Source organism: Chrysochloris asiatica, unplaced genomic scaffold (genome assembly GCF_000296735.1).
Source record: "Chrysochloris asiatica unplaced genomic scaffold, ChrAsi1.0 scaffold00181, whole genome shotgun sequence".
Taxonomy (NCBI): Eukaryota; Metazoa; Chordata; class Mammalia; order Afrosoricida; family Chrysochloridae; genus Chrysochloris; species Chrysochloris asiatica.
Window position 1 is genome coordinate 2,881,952 of NW_006408699.1, and position 22,971 is coordinate 2,904,922.

At 40.9% G+C, this 22,971-nt stretch overlaps 1 protein-coding gene across 1 annotated transcript in view; it reads left to right on the forward strand.

Moving 5' to 3' along the window:
• The first annotated feature begins 5,733 nt into the window (after positions 1-5,733).
• Positions 5,734-22,971, forward strand: part of CD302 (CD302 molecule) — a 50,698-nt gene continuing 33,460 nt past the window's right edge. Inside the window, exon 1 of the mRNA XM_006872026.1 lies at positions 5,734-5,813. Coding sequence (XP_006872088.1) covers positions 5,738-5,813 — 76 coding nt within the window. The 5' untranslated portion in view covers positions 5,734-5,737. The remainder of the gene's footprint in view (positions 5,814-22,971) is intronic.

Below are 22,971 nucleotides of genomic sequence, written 5' to 3' on the forward strand. Positions count from 1 at the left end.
CGGACCCTACCCAGAGAAGCAGTGATGCCTGAAATGGAGCCAGAGATGATGACATGGAGTGATGGGGCAGCTAGAGACTTTAGATCCAGAGAGGGAGAACGACTGTGTGCTGAAGACCTGGGGGGTACGGGGGGAGGATTGCATGGAGGGGATTGTAACCATGGCAATAGACAATATACGATAGAATGAATGTAAGACTAATGTTCTCCCATGTAAACTACCACATAATTTACAATAAAACATTTAAGAAAAAAAAAAAACCAATGAGATATCATCTCATACCAGCAGTAACAGCAAAGTTCAAAAAAAGCAGAGGGCAATAAATGCTGGCGAGGGTGTGGAGAAACCGGAGACTCACTTACATTGCTGATGGCACTATAAAATGATTCAACCACTCTGGAAAAAGTTATAGTGCTTCCTCAGACAGTTGGAAATAGAAATACCTTATATTCCAGCAATTCCTCTACTTGGTATACATCTACAAGATACATGAGCCAGAACACACCAATGTTTATCACAGCACTATCACAGTAGCAAAAAGATGGAGACAGCCTAATTATCCATCAACAGAAGAATGGATAAACAAACTTTGGTACATGCATACAATGGAATACTATGCTACCTTGAAGAATAACAAGTTGCAAAACACCTCATAACATGGATGGACCTTGAGGATATAATGTTGCGTGACATTAGTCAGGCACAAATGAACAAATACTGCATAAGATCATTATTGTAGAAACTTAAGAAAAGATCTCCACACTAAAAGAATAATTCTTTGATGGTTACCAAAGATGGGAGGAAGGGGACAGTAACTCACAGGTTTGGGGATAGATGCATAATAACTGGGTGGTGGGGAGGACAATAAATAGGAGGGGGCAGCAGTGTACAAGAAATGAGAGGTGGGTAGATGAACAGGATGACGAGGAAAGACTGAAATATGCATGGGATAAATGAGATAGAGGTAGATTGTGAAATATGCACAGCCTTGGAACAACAGGGCACTATGATATAGGGATCAAGACATAGTCTGAATGGATAAAGGAGGGGAAATAATGTTAAGGTATTTGACTGTTTTGTGGATATTGTGTTCCCCTGACTACTATTGAAATAAAGACATTTAAGTGAAATAGACATGAATATTGGAAAATATGATTTCAGAAAGCTTATAAGCCCATCTTCAGTCTATAATCAATTGGATTATCTAAAAGGGGCCTAGAACGAGCCCAGGAAAACAGATTTCTTGTTAAGCCTTTGTGGAGTATGGGGCCTTAGGTGGACTCCTGAGTCCCATCCAGAACCTGTGGAGGTGGGACATTCCCAACTGAAAAGACCTGCAGACCAACCCAGAATGGCTGGAAGAACAGAAGACACTTCTTGGGAGAAAGACCAACAGAATGGAAGTAAACAGACTGTTTGGCTGTGACCATATCAAGTAAACTATTTGCCTTGGAGCCATCAAGGCAAGAAAAAGCCAGCCCATCAGGGCTTTAGGTTTCTAAGATTGAATTCAAAGGGAACACACAATCTTGTATGCTGACTGGTGACTGTCCTTTTTAACTTGTGAATGGAAATATGGGAAATGAAGTAATGAAGACATGGGCTGAGAGTGGCCATGTTCCATAGGCACCCAGTGACCTTGAGAGAGAAGAGGAAGGGCTGGCTGAGTTGAAGGTCAGGGCAATGTGTGAACTCCAGAGCCCAAGAACACTGACCTAGCCACTGGGGGCTAGAGTTAAGAGTGAAGCGGCCAGCTGGTCTGAAGAAGAGGGAGGTGTGTGAGAACTCCCAAACTTGCACATAGTAGCCATTTGACCTAGTTTGGATGGCTTGCTGACCAGAATTCGATTAGATGGAGGTAAAGAAGTTGGATACAGGGAGCAAGTATAAATTGCTACAACCTGATGAACTGGACCTTTGCTTATGGATGAAATTGCCCAAAATTCCTATTGAAAGGTGAGGATTCTTCAAATCAAGGATCAAGTGTGTCTTCTCAGTACACTGGGTTGATAGAGACTGGCAACTTAGACTTCGGATATCAAAATTGGGGAGTTATTAAGGCTTAAAGTGGCTAGTTTACAAGCATTCATGAGGGTGCTTAGTGTCAGAACGAGGTGAGTAAGATAGAATTCCCACTGAATAGTTTTCCTCTTGTCCAGATGGGTCTGGTGATGAGGGGAATAGGATTCTATGATTCAATAGTGAGTAACTGTTATCAGGACTAATGGCAATTGTCATAACTGTAAATGTAGAAGAGATGTAACTAAAAGGGGGGATGGTTAATTTGTCACTTCAGGAACAGAGGACCCTAGGACCATCTAGGGGGACGAGAATGAGAGCAGCAAGGGATCCTAACCAGAAAAGCAGCAACAACAGAGATGGTGGCAGAGGCAATGGTATAGAGAGACAGAGCAGCAAAGGACCATTGGCCCACAGATTAAGAAAGACAGTGTGCCTGCAGGTAGGAGGCTGGCTCGCAAAATGTACCCTTTGGACATTTAAACAAATATGTATTTTCAATGTGGTATGTATACATTGAAAAAAAAAAAGAAGTATTAGAGGTAAATACTGTTAGCTGATGTTGCATGGAGAGGATTGTAATCATTGCAATGACTTGCTGAATGTAAAACTGGTGATCTGCCCTGTAAGCCTTCAGTCACTCAAGTCACAGTAAAAGCTTTAAAGAAAAAAAAGGCTTAGGCAGTACACCGACTAGCCAGACTAAATACTTCATAACAGCATGAGAAGTCAAGTTTCAGAAGTCATGAAAGATTTATGACTTAAACATTTTTTTTTTTACTAAAAAAAGAGAGATTATGTTTCCTTCACAGAACTATTTAGGGAACATTCCTTTCTTTTGAAACTTTTGGGAGAGTTTAAGCAGTATTGGTGTCAAGTCTCTAAATAGTTGGCAGAATTTCCCAGTGAAGCTATCTGGTCCAGGACTTTGCTCTACTGAGGGGTTTTTGATATCTTTACTTGTTATGAGTCTGTTGAGACTTTCTATTTCCTCTTGAGTCTCTTTGACTAGGTTGTGTGCGTCTAAGAATTTGTCTATTTCATCTAGGTTATCCAGTTTATTGGTATACAATTATTCATAATATTTTATCATTATTATCTTTATTTCTGTCAGATCGGTTGTAATGTTCTTTCATTTTTTATTTTGGTGATTTTCATCTTTTCTTCTTTTTTCTTTATCAGACTAACTAAAGGTTTGTCTACTTTGTTGATCTTTACAAAGAATCATCATCTAGTTTTATTGATTAAACTCCCCCCCCCCTTTTTTTTTTAACTTACTACAATAGGAATTCATTCTTTCATAGTTCTGGAGATTAGAAATCCAAAATCAAGGTGTTGGCAAGGCATCCTCTTTCTGAAGGCTGTCGGGGAGGAATCCTTCTTTGCCTTTTCCATTTTCTAAGTCCCAGGCACTGCTTGGTTTTTGGCAGCCTAACTCCAATCTATTCCTCCATCTTCCCCTCACTGGTTTCCCACTCTGTCTGATTCTTCATATGGCATCCTCCTTTCTTTATAAGGACGCGAGTCATATTGAATTGGGGTCTTTCTTATTCCAGTATGACTTCATGATAACTAATAACATCTGCAAAGATCTATTTCCAAACAAGGGCATATTTACAGGTACAATGTATCTTTTGGGGGAGATAGCAGTAACCTGTATAGTTTTATTTACCTTTTACGGTAACTCTTCTACATTTGTGTAATGATTTTTTTTTAAACTTTTTATTGTGAGTTGAGTGAAGGTTTACAAAGCAGATACTCGGTTTTAAATTCAATGAATCATATACTTGGTTTCACCTCAATAATTGTAATTCCCTCAATGTAACGTTGCCTATCCTACTTCCTCCCTGTGATTCCTGTTTTCATTCCCCCTTCTTTCCCAAGCACTTTGCATTTTGTCCCAATGTAAATACTGTCCCCTTTTAACTCTAATGGGTGACCATTCTATGGTGTGCATACCTCATTAGTGTTATTGTCTCCCCTAATCTATTGTTGTTGTTGTTGTTCTTAAGTGCCATCAAGTCGGTTCAGATCCATAGCTACCTTGTATAGGGTTTCCAAGGAGCATCTGATGAGCTAGAACTGATGAGCTAGAACTTGCAGTTCAAATGACTTGCAGTCTGGCACATTAACCTGCAGCGTCACTAAAAATTGATCCATGAGAGTGAGTTCAGATCCAGAGCAAAGTGTGACCAAGGACCAGAGTCTTGGGTTTCTACTATTCTCCATCTGACCATTAAGCCTAGTCTTTATTATTATTATTTATGATTTTGAGTTTTGTTCTACATATTCTATCCAAGACCCTCTAATGTGATCCTTTTCAGAGCAATTAGTAATGATAATTGGGCACCATCTAGTTCTTCTGGTCTCACATCATGAAAACTGATGTTAATTTACTTCATTAGTTGATAGGACTATGATTAAACACAATTTAAAAGGGTTCTTCTGCCAATGACATTAAGCTGTGTGACGGCTTAAACAAACAGCCTTGTTTGGTCCTGATTTGTGGAATTGTATTGTCAGGTCTGTAGATTAACGTGGTTGGAAGGCATGCATATTTTAAAGACACTCGATCCAAGATTCAGTAACAGACAAATATTGTCCGAGGGACTTAGTCAATTCAGAGGCGCTTTTGATAAGGAAGTGTCTGACTTCCTTATCATTAGATCAAAAGGAGAAATCTGGCAAAACCACATTAACCATGAGATCAAAGTTAATATAACTGGTCATGCCATATTAAGAAAGCCACATCAGTTTTGTGCTACTACTCTTCCCAAAAAGTCATAACCTGAATCCAGTCTTGAAGAAACACAGCAAGATTCTACAAATGGACTGCCCTTCAAAAGTGTCAAGAGCATGAATGAGAAGGAAGGACAGAAGAAATGTCACAGGTTAAAGGAGATTAAGGAAGCATAGGTAGTGATTAGGAGTTGGGCTGCCAACCTAAAGGTCAGCAGTTCGAAACTACCAGCTATTCTGCCAAAGACCAGGCTTTCTGCTCCTGTAAAGATTTATAGCCTCGGAAACTCTGTAGAAGGTCGCTTTGAGTCAGGACGAATCCCACAGCACACCAAGGAAACATGAAGGATAAACACTGGAACCTCAAGGTTGGCAGTTCAAGGTCGGCAGTTCAAATGGATCACAGTGGCTGAGGGGGTGGGGAGTTGAGGCTTTCTGCTCAGTTAAAGATTTACAGCCTTAGAAACACTATTCAGGGTCACTATGAGTCGGAATTCACTCCTAGCAGTATGTATGACACATGAATGCAATGCATGATCCTGGATATTAGAGACAGTCGGTAACGTGTGATTAGATTTACAGATTAGCTGTTAGTGTTCTATCAACGTTAATTTCCTGGTTTTGATCACTGTGCTGTGGTTACATAAGATGTTAGTATTTCGGGAAGTTGTTTGAGGGATGGTGACATTTTCCTACTATTTTTGCAACGTTTTGAAAGTCTGAAATTATTTTAGTTGAAATGAAAAGTAAAAAAGGAGAGAGAGAGACACAGGAGGCAGCGAGCCAAGCCTTCCTTGGCATCCAGTCAGAGTGGGTCATCGCTGGGTTGGACCCCTCCTCTTCGGGTGCCTCCCGCCTCGGGCCTGCACGGTGGGAGGGGTCCGAGCTTCCGAGAAGCGCCGCCCCCGCCTCTACCCCTGCCCCTGTCGCCCGGCCGCTGCCTCCGCCCCGCCCGCACTCGGCGCCCGTACCCGCCGTCATGCCTGGGGCTGCACTGTCCGCCCTGCCCGCCCTCCTGCTGCCGCTGCTGGGCCTCGCCGCCGTCGCCGCCGCGGGTAAGCTGTCCCCTGCCTCGCCCCCTCCTCAGCCGGGGACCGAGTGCCCCGGACCCGAGCGGCCGGCAGAGACTTTCCACTACCACCCTGTCCGAGGACGGTCGGGAATCTGATCCCTCCCGGATCTGACTTGTCGCCTTCACCTGGAAGCCCACCCATCGCGCCCCCCTGGACTCTGGTGTCTGGTCATCCCCAGTCGCCCCTCTCTCCCTCTTGTGGGCTCCAGTAGATTGAGTACCCCAGGGAAAGGAGGTCGCCAAGGATTCGAGGGGGCCTTCTCCCTTCCAGTTTCCACATCCTCAGTACAGACACCACTTCGCGAGGAGGGTACCCAGGGAGGAGGGGAAGTAATTTGCGGGAGAACAGAGGGACATCGAGTCCCACGAATGGCACTGTTTAGGGGCCACTTCGGGCTGAAATGGGAAACAGGGAAGTTGGCGGAGATTTCCCCAGCTCTGCGCTGTAGGGTGGGTGGAGAGAAAGGGTCTTGTGGAGATGTTTGTCCATTTGGATAGTGTTAAAGCTGTTGAAACTGGAAAACAGTCCAGCCAAATAAACTCTGGGTTGAAGAGGGACATGAAGAGGGAAAACTTGGATACTACATAGATGGTGTGATTTAAAATCTGTAAATCTAATCTGCTAGTTGTGCATGTAATATCTAGAAAATGACACATTTGTCATTTTCAACATGATTCTTCACAAATATAGACAATTGAATATGTCTTTTGCTTTATTTTTTCAAAAACAAGTTTCCCATACAAGCATGTAAAAAAAAAAATGTGTTTATGGGAAAACGCTCAGGAAGACTCCTCCCGAAATACTATTGATTCTTGGGATTAAAGACAAATAAGCAAGAACAGAGTGAGCAGTTGTGTGAATTGAATAAAATGGTTACACAAGTGATTGGGTTTTTCTTCTCTTTCTTAATGAATTTCACTGCCATTTTTGTGATAAGTTCCTGCCTGAATCTTGCTGACAGGCAGAACTATTTTAAAGCATGTTAGTATCCGAGGCAGTAGCATAGTGTTGTTGTTGTTAAGTGTGTCAGGTTGGTTCCAACTCATAGCCAACCTGTATAAGGTTTCCAAGATTGGCTGGTGGGCTTGAACTGCTGACTTTGCAGTTAGCAGTCCAGTGCTTATCTCACAGCACCACACCAGGGCTCAAACGCTACAGACAAACTCAGAGTTGCTTTTCCAAAAAGCTGTTGTGGACCAGCATTTATGACTAGTTATGTCATATAGTGCCTATTGCAGCAGAAACAAAATGGGCCAATTTTCACATTATTCAGACTGAGTACCTTAATTTTGTCTAAAAATAAAACTGGATTAAGGATTCTGAAATGGAGAGTAGACTGCTTCTGGACTCTCCTTATACATTTCTGTAACATGTACTCTCATTTAACCCATCCTCTGTTGCTATACGTTCATACTTTATACCAGCCAAAAAACACTATTTTTTAAAAAATATTTTATTATGAATTATGTGATCGTTTACATGGGAGAACATTAGCTTTACATTCATCCTATTGTATATCATTTCCTTGCCATGATTACAATCCCCTCCATGCAACATCAAACAACCAAAGGCTATACCCTGCAAGCCTGACCCCCCACCCCTGGGTCATCACCACACAGCCCCTCTCCCTTTCTGGGTTGAAAGACCACAGTTGCTTCATCTCTCCACGTCATCGTCTCTGCCTCCATCTCTGACATCACTGCTTCTCTGGGTAGTGTCCCACTCTCCACTCTTCTCCCTTGATGGTCCCAGGGACTCTGCTCCTAGACTGCAAAGTTAGTCACTCCCCTCCTTTTGCTACAAAACGTCTACCTGTACATTTCCAACCCTCACAATCAGTCCTGATAATAATTATTCACTATTGTATCACAAGAGACCTATCCCCATCTCCTTTCATCAGTCCTGCCCAGACAGATTGGATACTACTCAGGGAGATTCTACCTTCCTCCGTGCCCTCTAGATCTAGGCTCCTTTTTGAAAGTTTGTAACCCAGTCACTTCTTGCCTTTGTAGCCTCCCCCACCCCACCCCATTTTGGGTAGCCAATGTCCAAGTTGCCCATCCCTGTCTATCCTGTGTATCAAGGGGGTGGGAGTGATCCTCACTGTAAAGATTTGTTCCCTCTTTTGAGGGACTGCATCCATAGGTATAGGTCAAGTTCATCAAATTGTATCAGATTACTCTTTTTTTCCTCTTCTTCTAGTTGAGCTCTGATCAAAAAACACTATTTTTGTCAAATTAAAAAAAATTTTTTAATCATTTTCTAAATTTTGTTACCACTCCCCTTCAGCAGAGAGCAGGTGATCTTTGGAAAACCTTGTCTTTTTCCTTTTATAAGTCTGGTATGAATCTGAGCTTTTCAAGAGCTTTAGAAGAAGGGCATTTTGAATAAACTAATGCTACTAATTGCATGAGGAAAATCTGCTGCACAAGACCTTTTAAAAGTGTTGAAGAGCAAAGATGTCAGCTTGAGGACTAAGGTGCACCTGACCCAAGCCCTGGTATTTTCAATAACCTCATATACATGTGAAAGCTGGACAGTGAATAAGGAAGGCCATAGAAAAATTGATACTTTTGAGTTATGGTATTGGAGGAGAATGTTTAAAGTGCCATGGGCTGCCAAAAGAACAAACAGATCCATGTTGGAAGAATGGCCAAACTTCGTCTCTCATACTTGGGACATATTGTCAGGAGGGACCAGTAGCTGGAGAAGGATATCATGTTTGGTAGGGTGGAGGGTCAGAGAAAAAGAGGAATACTCCCCCAATGAAATGGATTGGTCAGGTGGCAGCATTGATGAACTTAAGTGTGGCTACAATTGTGAGGTTGGCCCAGGATCGGGCAGTGTTTTGTTCTGCTGTGCATAGGGTCTCTATGAGTCGGTACAGACTCTATGGCACCTAACAACTAATTAAACAGTTTCTTTCCGGAGACTTTAAGGATTAAAAAAAGGAAACAGCATGAGTTTTGTAGTTATGGCAGTCCATGGCACTTTCAGTATTCTCCTCCAACACCACAACTCAAAGGCATCAATTCTTCTACGATCTTCCTTATTCACTGTCCAGCTTTCGCATCCATATGAGGCTATTGAAAACACCATGGCCTGGGTCAGGCGCACCTTAGTCCTCAAGCTGACATCTCTGCTCTTCAATACTCTAAAAAGTTCCTGTGCAGCAGATTTGCCCAGTGCAATACGTCGTCTGATCTCTCGACTGCTACTTCCGCGAGTGTTGATAGTTGATCCAAGAAGAATGAAGTCCTTGACAACTTCAATCTTTTCTCCATTGATAAGAATGTTGTTTATTGATCCAGTGGTGAGGATTTTTGTTTTCTTGACATTGAGATGTAATCCATATCGAAGGCTGTGCTCTTTGATCTTCATAAGTAAATGTTTGAAGTCCTCCTATATAGGCATGGTAAATTTTGGTTTCCCTCCCATTGAGGTCTTCACACAAGTATTGCAACTAGAAAATATGCATTGGATATTTATAGGTTACTGAGCATAGCTACATACAAGACACCTTTATGTGTTTTACATGAAAATACCTCAGAACGTCCCTTTCCAGACATGATCAGAAGCCATTGTTGTATTCAAACTGAGTCGATAACTTTTGAAGCTTATCACAAAGTTAGTTGAATGCGCCCACCACCATCCCTTGCTGTCTAGTGAGTTCTGCTTCATAGCGACCTTACAGGACAATGTAGAACTGCCCCATAGGGTTCTCAAGGCTGCAATCTTTATGGAAGTAGACTGCCAAATTTTTCTACTGTGAGACGGCTGGTAGGTTCAAACTGCCAAGCTTTTGGTTAGTAGCGAAGCACCTAACTACTGTGCTTCCAGGGTTCCATAGTTGAAAAGCAAGATCTTAATTAAATAAAAAACAATCCTTTGGTATTGCGTAGAGAATATAGAAAGTGAAATCATTGTTATTCTGTTATTTTGGAGTTTGTTAGTGAGAATACTTTTATATTCTTAGGTACAATCTTGGAAATCACTATAGACAAAACATACTTTAAATTCCTGATTTCTATGACATCCCCTTTGAAAAGTTCTTCTGAATCAGTGCTTTTTGCACATCGTAGATGATCATCAAATGTTTATTGGGCCTGTCTCTGATATCCCATAGTTGATGTGGGATGAGTGGATATCAGCATGTTCTGTAGACATCACATGAATCATAAACAAGTTTATTAATTTCACATTGCCATAGCCTACAACCCCTAGAGGAAGTGCCCCTGTTTTCCTTCCTAACCCCATCCTTTACCTCCCTGCCTGCCTTTTCTCTGGTTATGAACACAGATTTTCTCCATACTCAAACACGTACTGGTCCTTCGATGAAGACACCCTGCCTCTCGTACTTGGTATGGTTTCCCCCTCCCCTGAGCATTCAGATCTCTTTATATTTCATCTCCACCTCTACTTCATCATGCACCTTCTCCACCCTCACATTCTCGGCCACATCCTCACGCTTTGAGCTTAGGCTTCATCAAAGCACTTAGCAATATCTGAATGTGGCTTCTTTATTCATTTTTTCTTCTTGTTTGTTATACCTCTTACCAGATTGGGAAGCTATACCATGATAGCAGGAACTTTACTGTTTTATGGGTGTTTTCCATCTCTGTATGTTATTCTAATGTATAATAAAAGCATGAAAATATTTAAGGGAGGGATAGTTGGATTGCAACTTCTTTCCAAGTACTTAAACTGCTACAAACTCATTTAATAACAGATTTAATAAATCATTAATGATTTAATAAATCATAATGATTTAATAAAATCATTAAATTGTCTTCATTTATTTATGTAGTGAGTTGTTGTTGTTTTTTCTGGCTCTTGTGAATACCATGGTTATATTTCAGGGGAAATGATCTCAGGTGTATTCGGAGGATTTTTGTAAGCTGTGAACTGTTAATAAATGTTTATTTTTCTTCCAGTGAAAAAGAACTAGAAATTGTAATTAGGCGTTAGTTTAGGACTTCTTATTTTATTGTTGAGAAGGTTTTTAAAATGTGTTGCTTGTTTATTGATAGTTGTTTTTATTCTTAGTGTTTTATTGTGAATTATGTGATAATTTACATGGGAGAACATTAACTTTACATTCATACTATCATATGTCATTTCATTGCCATGGTTAAAATCCCCTCCATGCATCATCAGCCAACCAAAGGGTATACCCTGCAAACCTGCCTCCTGGTCATCAGCCCACAATCCCTCTTCCTTTCTGGGTCTAGAGTCCCCAGTCATTCCCTCTCTCCTCTTCATAGTCTCTGCCTCCATCTCTGGCATCACTGTTTCTCTGGGCAGGGTCCCACATTCCACTCTTCTCCCTTGAGGGTTCCAGGGACTCCCCTCCTGGACTGCAAAGTCAACCACTCCCTTCCTTTTGCTACAAACTGTCTATGTTTACATTTCCAACCCTCACAGTCAGTCCTGATAACAATTATTCACTATTGTACCAAAAGAGACCTATCCTTATCTCCTTTTATGAGCCCCACCCAGACAGATTGGATACTACTCAGTGGAGATTCTACCTTCCTCCACACCCTCTGCATCTAGGCTCCCTCTTGAAAGCTTGTAAGCCCGTCACTTCTTGCCTTTGTAGTCCCCCACCTCACCATTTTGGGTAGCCAATGTCCAAGTTGCCCATCCCTGTTTACTCTGTGTATGAAGGGGGTGAGAATGATTCTTGCTGTAAAGATTTGTTCCCTCTTTTGATCTCTTGAATCCATAGGTGTAGGTCAAGTTCATCAAATTATATCAGATTACTTTTTTTTTCCTCTTCTTTCTTCTTCTAGTTGAGCTCTGATCATCCAGTTGTTGAAGCCAGGTCAAGTGGGTATTATCTGCAAGTGTGGGTGTTCTTGTGCATATGCCCTTTCTTCTTATCAGCTGGACTCATCACACTCTACTCTACTCCTCTGTGGCTATGTCACTGACTCTGGGCCCAAGAGTCCTCAGGTCTTGCCATACTGCTGGCAAACCAGGTCTCCACTTGGGTTCACAGGAGTCTATTGAACGTTGTAGGGCTTAGCTTTCAGCTTCATTGCTGTTTTCCCTCACTTCTTCTTATCCATGACCAACATGGTCACCAGTCAGAGCACATGTCTGCTTGTGTATTCCCATTGAGTCTTAGTCTTGGAAGGGGATTTGCCTTGAGGAGACCCGACCACTTGCCTTAATGGCTCCTGGGCGAACAACTTGCTTGTTCTTGTAGTAGTCAGTCAGACTGCCATTATTGTTTTGTATTTTTCCTGTCAGTCTTTCTTTCAAGAAGATTTTTCTGTTCTTTTGGCCACTCCAGGCTGGTCTGCTTGACCTTTCAAGTAGAAATTTCCCACCTCTGAAGATTCTGGATGGGGTTCAGGATTCCACCTATGGTCTTATGTAATACAGAGGCTTTGCAGGAAGCCTCCTTCACTGAGCATATGGTAGCCCCATTTTAGGTATTCCAGTCAGTTATAGACAGACGATGGACTTACAAGCTTTTTATGGTGATATTTCTGGCTATTCCTTTCTTTCCCCCTCAAGTGTCTATTTTATAATGATATGCCAGGGAAACCAAGATTCAAAAGACAGCCAAGCATCTTAACATTATTTCCCCTATTTTGCCCATTCTAACCATGCCTCAATCCCAGTATCCCAGAGCCCTATTGTTTCAAGGTTGTGCATACATCATTCTTTACCTCTGCCCCACTTAACCCATGCAAATCTACCTAATTGTTTTCCCATCTGCCTTGTTCTTCCATTCCTCTCCCCCTTTTGTGTAATGTCCCCCTTCCTAGCACCCTATCCTGTGTCCATTCGCTACCCTGTGCTCCACCTTCCCCTTCCTCCCTCACCCCACCCTCCACATCATGGTAACCAGCAAAGAATTCCCTCCCCCCACCCCTTTAGTATGGGTTCTGTTTCTTAGTATTTACAGTAGTGGTCCTATGCAGTATTTCTCCTTTTAAGACTGACTAATTTCACTCAACATAATGTCCTCAAGGTTCATCCATGCTATGCAGTGACTTGCAGCTTCCTTGTTATTCTTCAAAGTAGCATAACATTCCATTGTGTGTATGTACCACAGTTTGTTTATCCATTCTTCAGTTGATGGGTACTTAGGCTGTCTCCATCTTTTTGCTATTGTAAAAAGTGCTGCTATGAACATTGGTGTGCATATATCTACTCGAGTTATGGCTCATATTTCTTGTGGATAAATACCAAGTAGAGGAATTGCTGGATCATAAAGTATTTCTATTTCCAACCTTCTGAGGAAGCGCCATATTGCTTTCCAGAGAGGTTGGACCACTTTGTAGTCCTACCAGCAATGCAGGAGCATCCCAGTCTCTCCACATCCCTGCCACCATTTATTGTCCTCTACTGTTTTGATCTTTGCTCTTATTGTTGGTGTGAGATAATATTTCATTGTTGTTGTGATTTGCATCTCTCTAATGGCTAGAGTCCTGGTGTGGCACTGTGGTTTAATGCGTCAGATCGCAAAGTCGTTTGAACTGCAAGGTCGGTGGTTCAAGCTCATCAGCTGCTCTTTGGAAACCCTATACAGGGTCGCTATGGGTTGGAATCGACTCAACGGCACTTCACAACAACAACAATGGCTAGTGATTGTGAACATTTCTTCATATGTTTGTTGTGTGCCCAGATTTCCTTTTTGGTGAAGTGTCTCTTCATGTCCTGTGCCCATTTTTAAATTGGATTATTTGTCTTTTTCTTGTAGAGGTGTTGTAATTTCCTATATATTTTAGAAATGAGTCCCTTGTCTGATGTGTCGTTACAGAAGAGTTTTTCCCATTCTGTGGGTTCCCTTTTGACTCTTCTGATGAAGTCTTTTGATGTACGCAAGTTTTTAATTTTTAGTATGTCCCAATCATCTATTTTGTCTACTTTTGTTTGTGTAGTTTTCAAAATGTTTGGTAGTCTGTGTATGATAACCCTAGTTTTGTAACAGGATTATGTTCTAGTTTTTCATCATATATAGAGAGTAATTCATTCCTTTCATGGATTATTTTAGGTTTTGGAGGGCAAGTGTGGAAAGTGGATCAATAGGAAAATAGGCCAGTGATGCCCAGCATGAAAGGTGCAGATGAACACAGGTACCCCTTTTCTGTGTGTTCATATCTCACAACTTTTGTGAGGAGGGGGATGGGTGCAGTGGTGAAGGGTGGATACCTTAGAAACTAGGTTAGGAAGGAGTAGGTGGTGTGGAGAATGAGCAGAGTGTCAGAGTGACTGGATTTCCTGGGGGTTTGGGGAGATCTTGTAGCTCAGAGTACATCAGAATTGGTCAGTGACTTGGAACATCCTTTCTCCTACTGTCCCATATATAATCAACACAATAAACAGCACCTCTCTTCTGTCTCTTCCACAGTTGCACAAGAGAAGAGCAAAGGTCTTATTACTGGCATTGAAAAGAAAAGTATCATTTGCTTTCCTAACAATTAGAATAAGTATGTCCCAAGAATCACTTCCTTTTATGCTGTGCCTGGTGGTTTAAAAAATAAATTATGAGAGAACAGAACGTTCTATTAAAATTGACTGGTAATGTAAAATATTCCTGAGGATATGACCTTTTTAAACATGTAGCAATTTTAGATAGAGGATCTAGAGGGAAACTTTTGGAATTAAATTAAGTACCATTTAAAAAAAATATCACCAGGCTTCTAAATTTCTGTACACATGAAACCCATAAAGAGAATTATAAATTTATAAAATGCTAAAGAGTCACTTAGGTGCATAATTAATTTAAAAAACCCTATCTTCCGGGACTGCTGTGAAGAAAAACACTTTGTGGGCAGGGTTTTAATTACAACAGGATTATAGCAAAAATACTTAGCAATAAAGAAGACCTTAGTTCAGCCTTCCTTTCATGAGGTGCATGAGTCTCCACAATTTTCCTCACAAGAGCTATCCAGCCTGTATTTAATCATTTTCTCAAAGGCGAAATAGGCCTACTGATGGGCATGAACTCTAACCTGTAGTGAGGAAGAGCAGTTCACTTGTGAAGTAGCTAGAGTTAGTGCTACTGAGTTTCGGGGAAGTGAGTTGACAATCTGTCTTTTGGGTTTTTTTGTTCTGCATCTAGCTTGTTTATCAATTATTTTTTGTTTGTTTTATCATGTACTGCTTGTCTAGTAATTCAACAATAATCTTTTAAGTAGCTACAGTTACCATTCTCACCATCCCCTGTATTTGCTCAGGGCACATGTATTTGCTATCCCCTCTATGTGACCCACATATCACTTGTCATATTCCTTCAACTCTTTGTTTATATATTACTGCTGTAGTGATATTTCCTAGACACCTTTCTAAAATTGCAGCGCTGGCCCTCACCCCAGCACTCAGGACTTTGCATCTCTATTTTAACTCTTCTCCATAGCACTCACCACCTGGTTGTTAGCCTCCAAGATGGCCTTCAATGATTTTCCATTCCTAGTATTTCTGGTCTTGTATAGACCACTCCCACATTGAATAGTACTAACTTAGAGGATGGACGCTTGGTGTGGCTCTGTAGGATCAGCACTGGACTCCAAACCACAAGCTTGGCAGTTGAAATCCACCATCTGCTCCTAGGAAACCCTCTAGAGAGAGGGCCGCTGTGAGTCAGAACCAACTCACAGCACTTAACAAGAAAAACCACCTATAAGATAAGTACCGGACTGCGATCCACAAGGTTAGCTTTCTGCTCTGGCCAAGATATTAAAAGCTTCGGAAACCCTTTATAGTGTCGCTGTGAGTTGGACTGACTTCACGGCACTTAACAACAAAATAATCAGTAGGATATTGTCAAAATAATAGAGTGTAACTTTCAAGGCTGATACCCCTTACTCTTGTTTGGTCTCTGTGGAAGAAGTCACCTGCTATGTCAGGAGAACACTCAAGCAGTCCTGTGGAGAATTTTACTTGGTGGGGAACTGAGGCCCCCTGCCCATATACCGACTTACCCTCCATGTAAATGCACTTCCTTGGAGGCTGATCTTCCAGGGCTCCTTAAACCTTCAGATGGTTGCACCCCTGGCCCATATCTTGACAGCAACTTCAGAGAGAATACCCCAACCCCTCCAAGCAGGATTCACCCAGTTAACTACTGCTGAGTTCCTAACCCAGAGAATCTGGGTGAGATAATAAATGTGTCTGTTCCTTTAAGCTGCTGATTTTGGAAATAATTTGTCATGTAGCAGTTGATTGTTAATGTACCATTTAGTATCATTTGATTTATTTATCCTGCTTTTATTTACCTACTTCAACTAAAATACAAGCTCCAAGATATTTCCCCTTTTTATTCACTGTAGAATACATAGTACCTAGAACAGTTTCCTCGCAACAGCCCCTAGAGATACATATGAGGGGGCTTCATATAGTTCATGAAAAAATGAAGAAAAGATAATGGAATTTTCCCACAAACCTTTTGAAGCCCCATCCTATTGTTACCCCATTTTACTAATAAGAAAACTGGGACACAGTTAGGCTAAGACACAGCCTAATGTGCTTAACCAGAACACTGCAGTACCTCACGTCTATGAGGTACTGTATTATGTGTCAGACACGATGATAGTTATTATTGGGGATACAACTGGATCTCAGACATGGTCTGTGCTCTCATGCAGTTAACAGTCCAACTGGGAAAACAGGATAAGTATCAGATAACTACAACATCGAGCAAAATTTGATGAATGTCATATAAATATGTGTTGGCTATAAGAGGGTAACTCGGCTCATTTTCCAAGGAGAGGGGCTACCTGTGGTTCTTATGCACAGGTCCCATGGTTTGTGCCATATAATATTGACCACCCCCCTGGCCATAACTTATTGAAATAGAAATAATTTCTTAAGTCAAAAGCTGACTGGAGTTGTCAAACACATTCAGCAAATGGGTTTGTGTGGTGTGTGAGTCTGAGGCCTGGCCCAGAATCTCCAGAAGGGCAGGGTCGGAGATGAAGAAGAACTGAGGGCAGCAAAGACCCTTCTTCTCGAAGTAACTAGGTGGGAGGAAGAAGACGAGCTTATTAAGCACACAAAGCGGCCTTTCTAGGAATTGGTTCACCTGGATGGACAAAGAGAACATGGCAGATTCCCACCAACATTCCATGTTCTATTGGGAAAATTATCTTCTTTCTTTCTTTTTCCACAAATGTAATGTATACATTTTGTGCTTCATCTAGAAATCTTTGTTTTTCTTTTGACAAATAAATCAAAATTTATACAGGAAAAAAACCCCAAAAGCTGACTGGACAGCAGCACAGAGGGAAGCAGGTAGAAGAATTCTAAGAGGTCTTTTTGACTACTGAGATAGTATCATGTGTATCCTTATAATAAATCTCTACTATCTAGGGTAGCCTGAGCATGTCTTTAGTGCTGCAGTCAGAAATGACCTCTCATGCACACTGCAGTACAAAGTCCCTGGTAAGTTCAGAGGAGTGAGAGGTTACGGGAAGGGGAGGGTTAGACATTTTGTGGAGAACTGACATGGGCTGTCACATAGATAAACATATATTTTAATAATCGATTATTTCAAGATTGGAGTTCATTGTCATCTATAAAGTTGAAGAATTACAAGTGTACAAAGAAGTAATTTGTATATTTTACTTGACTTGGGTGGTGGTATGGATTGAGTAGTGTCTCCAAAAATTTATGTTGAATTCTGAACATCCAGTGCCTGCGAATGTGACCTTATTTGGAAATGGGGTCTTTGCAGATGTAACCAAGTTAAGATGAGTTGTGTCATTCACATAGGTGTTTCTCAGGAAATATTTGTTGGCTGAATGACAAAGAAAAATCTTAAAAGCAGCCCGAGAATGGAAAGAGAAAGGTTATGTGCTGGCAGCCCCAGGAGACAGGCTTGCAAAATGTGACCTTTCGTTGTTTAAATGATTATATATTCCTGAGTGCTTTTGTACACATAACAAAAAAAAAAAAAAAACCCAACGGAGTGAATAACAGTAAATACTGTTGAATGATGATACTTGGAGGGGATAGTAATCATTGCAATGAAATGAAATACGATAGTATGAGTGCAAAACTGATGTTCTCCCATGTAAACTATCACTTAATTCACAATAAAATCTTTAAATTTTAAAAAAAGAAGCAGCCAGAAAGGGGAGAGTGCATTAACTGTAAAATAGCGATAGTAGATTATCTAATATAATAACAGCAGCACAAACAGAAAACAGCAAATAAAATAAAGATTGAAAACTTGACTAAAACTTCGTCAAAAGACTTGACTAAGACGGAGAAAAGACCCGAGAGAATGTCTTTGGAAATCGTGTGTCTGATAAGAATCTAATAACAAAAATAGTGTATAAAATTTTAACAACTTAACAAAAACAAACAACAACCCAACAACCCTATCATAAAATGGGCAAAGATCTAGAACAGACATTTCACCCAAGAGGACATTCAAGTGACCACCAAACACATGTAAGGATGTTCAATATCACTAGCCATCTGAGACATGTAAATGAAATCCACAATAAAATACCACTAGGAATATGTGGCCCGGTAGGATCAGCACTAGACTGCTTGCTATCTACAAAGTCAGAGGTTCAAACCCACCAGCTGCTCCTTGAAAGCCCTATAGAAGGTCGCTATGAGTCAGAACCTACTTGAAGGCACTTAACAATGACAACAGGATGGCTAAGAAAAAACAACACAAGCAAATGCAAAACAGAAAATAAGAAATATTGACAAGGAAATTGGAACCCTTGTCCATTGCTGGGGAAAATGAAAAATGATACAGTCGTTAAAAACAGTGTATTAATTCCTCAAAAAACTAAAAATACAACTACCATATGACCCAGCAATTCTTTTTTTTTTTTTTTTTTAATGTTTTATTGTGAATTATGTGATGGTTTACATGTGAGAACATTAGTTTTACATTCATCCTGTTGTTGTTGTTGTTGTTAAGTGCCATCGAGTCGGTTCCGACCCATAGCGACCCTGTACAGGGTTTCCGAGGGTGTAAATCCTTAAGGGAGTAGAAAGCCTCATCTTTCTCCCGCTGAGCGGCTGGTAGTTTCGAACCGCTGACCTTAAGGTTCGCAGCCCGATTCGTAACCACTACGCTATCAGAGCTCCTTTCATATTTCATTTCATTGCCGTGGTTACAATCCCCTCCATGCATCATCAACCAACCGAAGGGTATACACTACAAGCCTGCCCGCCAGTCATCAGCTTACAGCCCCTCTTCCTCTCTGGGTCTAGAGCCCCCAGCCGCTCCATCTCTCCACGTCATCGTCATCGTATCTGCCTCCATCTCTGGCGTCACTATTTCTTTGGGTAGGGTGGCTCATTCCGCTCTTCTCCCTTGATGGTTCCAGGGACTTCCACTCCTGGATTACAAAGTCAATCACTCCCCTCCTTTTTCGAAAAAATGTCTACCTTTACATGTCCAACCCTCACAGTCAGTCCTGACAGCAATCATTCACTATTGTGCCACATGAGAGCCATCCCCATCTCCTTTCATCAGCCCTGCCCAGACAGATTGGATACTACTCAGTAGAGATTCTGCCATCCTCCACGCCCTCTGGATCTGGGCTCCCTCTTGAAAGCTTGTAAGCCAGTCATTTCTTGCCTTTGTATCCCCCCATTTGGAATAGCCAATGTCCAAATGACCCAGCAATTCTTGTCCTAGATATATACACAAAAGACTTGAAGTCAGAGACTCAAAGAGATTTGTGCACCAGTATTTACCGCAGCACTGTTCACAATAAGCAAAAGGTGGAAACAATAAAAATGCCCAATAATGGATGAAAGGATAAACAAAATGTGGTACATATACACAATGGAATACTACACAACCAGTAAGAGAAATGAAGTCTTGATACATGTTACAATATTGACAGAGCTTGAAGACTTTATGCTGAGTGGACTAAATCAATCACAATAGGACAAATATCATATGACTTCGCTTATATAAAAGACAAGAACAGGCAGATGTATGTTGTTGTGGTAAGTGCCAACGAGTCAGTTCCAACTCATAATGACCCATACACCTCATAACAAAACACTGCCTGGTCCAGTGCCATCCTCACAATTCTTATGTTTGAGCCTATTGCTGCTGCCACTGTATCAATCCATCTTGCTGGGGTCTTCCTCTTTTTCTTGACTCTACACTCTGGTAGCGTAGTGGTTACAAATCAGGCAGCTAATCTCACGGTCAGCAGTTCGAAACTACCAGCTGTTCCACGGTAGAAAGATGAGGCTTTCTGCTCCCGTAAAGATTTATAGCCTCGGAAACCCTGTACAGGGTCGCTATGAGTCGGGATCGACTCCATGGCACATAACCACCACCACCACTACACTTTTCCAAGCATGATTTCCTATTCCAGGAACTGGTCACTCCAAACAACATGTCCAAAATGAAGTCTCACTGGACTTGCTTCTAAGGAGCATTCTGGCTGTACTGCTTCCAAGATAGATTTGTTGATTCTTCTGGCAGTTTGTGGTACTTTCAATATTTTTCACCAGCAATATAATTCAAATGCATCAATTCTTCTACTGCCTTCCTTATTCATTGCCCAACTCTCACATATACATGAGGTGATTGAAAATGCCATGGGTTGGGTCAGGTGCACCTTAGTCCTCAAATTGATCTCTTTGCTCTTGAACACTTTAAAGAAGACTTTTGCAGCAGATATCCTAATGCGATGTGTCATTTGATTTCTTGACTGCTACTTCCATGAGCATTGATTGTGTATCCAAGCAAGATGAAGTCACTGACAACTTTAATGTTTTCTGTTTGTTGTTGTTAAGTGCCGTCGAGTCGGTTCTGACCCATAATCTCTGTTTATCATGATGTATTTATTGGTCCAATTGTGAGGATTTTTGTTTTCTTTACATTGAGGTACAGTCCATACTGAAGGCTGTAATCTTCACATGTTGTTGTTGTTAAATGCTGTGGAGTTGATTCCGACCCATAGCGACCCTGTATAGGGTCTCCAAAGAGCAGCTGGTGAGCTTGAACCACCGAACTTGCAATTCAAATGACTTTGCAATCTGATGCTTTAGCCCACAGCGCCACACCAGGACTCCCAATCTTCACATAGTGACCTTGTTAAACATAGTAGAACAGTTTCTGAGATTGACTATCTGGACGTAGTCTATTTCATCTCTTTTATATGGAGCAATTGGTGATTTTGAACAACTGACCTTCCACTTAGTAATATAACATTAACCCACTGTGTCACAAGGGCTCCTAATTTATATTTGTTGTAAAGTGCCATCAAATATGTTCCAATCCAGAGCGACCCTGTACAGGGCTTCCAAGGAACAGATGGTGAGTTTGAACCACTGACCTTGTGTTTCAAATTGACCTTGCGGTCCAGTGCTTTATCTCACAGCGTCACACCAAGTTCTAATAAAGTGAAGTTGCACATTATAATTTTTACGGTACTCATTACAGAAAAGAAAATAAAAAGAGTATGTAGTTAACAATCTGAAAGAAATATAAAAGAGCTTACTAATGTAAAAGATAACAAGAAGGGAGAAAAAAAGGTAGATCAAATAAAAGGAACAAATAAATAGTAAGATTGTAGGTATAAACTTAAATATGTAGTAATTGCATTAAATAATAACAGTAATACTCCAATTAAAAGAAAACCATTATTAAACTGGACTTTAAAAAAAACCACTGTTTGCTGCTTATAAGTAGTATAACCGCTTTGGAAAAATGGTTGGCAATTTCTACTAAATCTCACTAAAGGGACACTTTAAAGGAATATTTAGGGCTACCAGAAGCTGTGGATTAATGCACTGGACTGCAAAGTCAGTTTGAACTGCAAGGTTGGTGGTTCAAGTTCACCACCTGCTCCTCAGAAGCCCTATACAGGGTCGGTATGGGTCAGAACCGACTCGAAGGCACTTAACAACAACAACCAGAAATAGACAAGAAAGGATCTTCCTGAGGAGTTTTTGAAGAAAATATGGCCTTACTGACACTCTGAATCCAGACTCCTATCTAGAACTTTGAGACAGTCATTTCATTGTTTATAGCCCCCTACTTTGTGGTACTTAGTTATGGCAGCCATAACACAACTCTATACCATTGAGAAACAATAAACCAAAACTATATACAGCAGTATGAATGAATTTAATGTAACTAATTTTTATCAAAAGAAACAAGATACATGAAGTTCAAAATTAATCTGTGGTGTTAGAAACTGGGATAGTGATTACTTTTGGAAGGGGTTGTAATCAAAAGGGGTTTATGTTCTTTGTTTCTTTTCATTGATTACATGGGTGTCTTCTTTATGAGAATTCACCGAGCTGTTTATTTATGACTTGTGCATCGTACATATATTATATTTCAATTCAAAGTTCACTTTTTAAAAAGTACACTAGAGACCATACCCAGAGAAGCAGTGATGCCTGAGATGGAGGCAGAGACGATGACATGGAGAGATGCAGCAGTTGGGGACTTTAGACACAGAGAGGGAGAGGGGCCGTGTGCTGATGACAGGTGGGAAAGCTTGTAGTGTATACCCTTTGGTTGGTTGATGATGCATGGAGGGGATTGTAACCATGGCAATGAAACGATATATGATAGGATGACTGTAAAACTAATGTTCTCCCATGTAAACTATCACATGATTCACAATAAACCATTTTTTAAAAAGTATACTAGAATTGGCACTAAGGTCAATACAGTTATATTTTGGAATATAAGAAACATAGCATGCTTCAAGGACAGAATGAACCCATTGAAAAAGGAGTGTTGGAAGATTCTAAAGAGAGAGGATTTAAGGATCAGGAAGAGAGAGAATTTGTTCATTCAGTTCGCAAAATATATTAAATCCTTATTAATTTCCAAGAGCTAGCTGACGTGTTGAGGATTCAAAGATTAATCAAGGTCAGCCTCTACTTTTAGGGAAGTCACTATTTTGTGTGGAAGGATACCAAGAATGCTGGTTAATAAAAGACTGATTGGAAGAGATCCGTGTTTGTGCCATTCCAAAGAGAGGTGACCTAACAGAATGTGGAAATCATCAGACAATATCTTTGATATCGCATGCGAAAAAAGCTTTACTAAAGGTAGTACAGAAATGGCTGCAGCGTACTTTGACAGAGAAATTCCAAAGGTTCAAGCCAGATTCAGAAGAGGCCGTGGAACGAGGGATATCATTGCTGATGTCCAATGGATCTT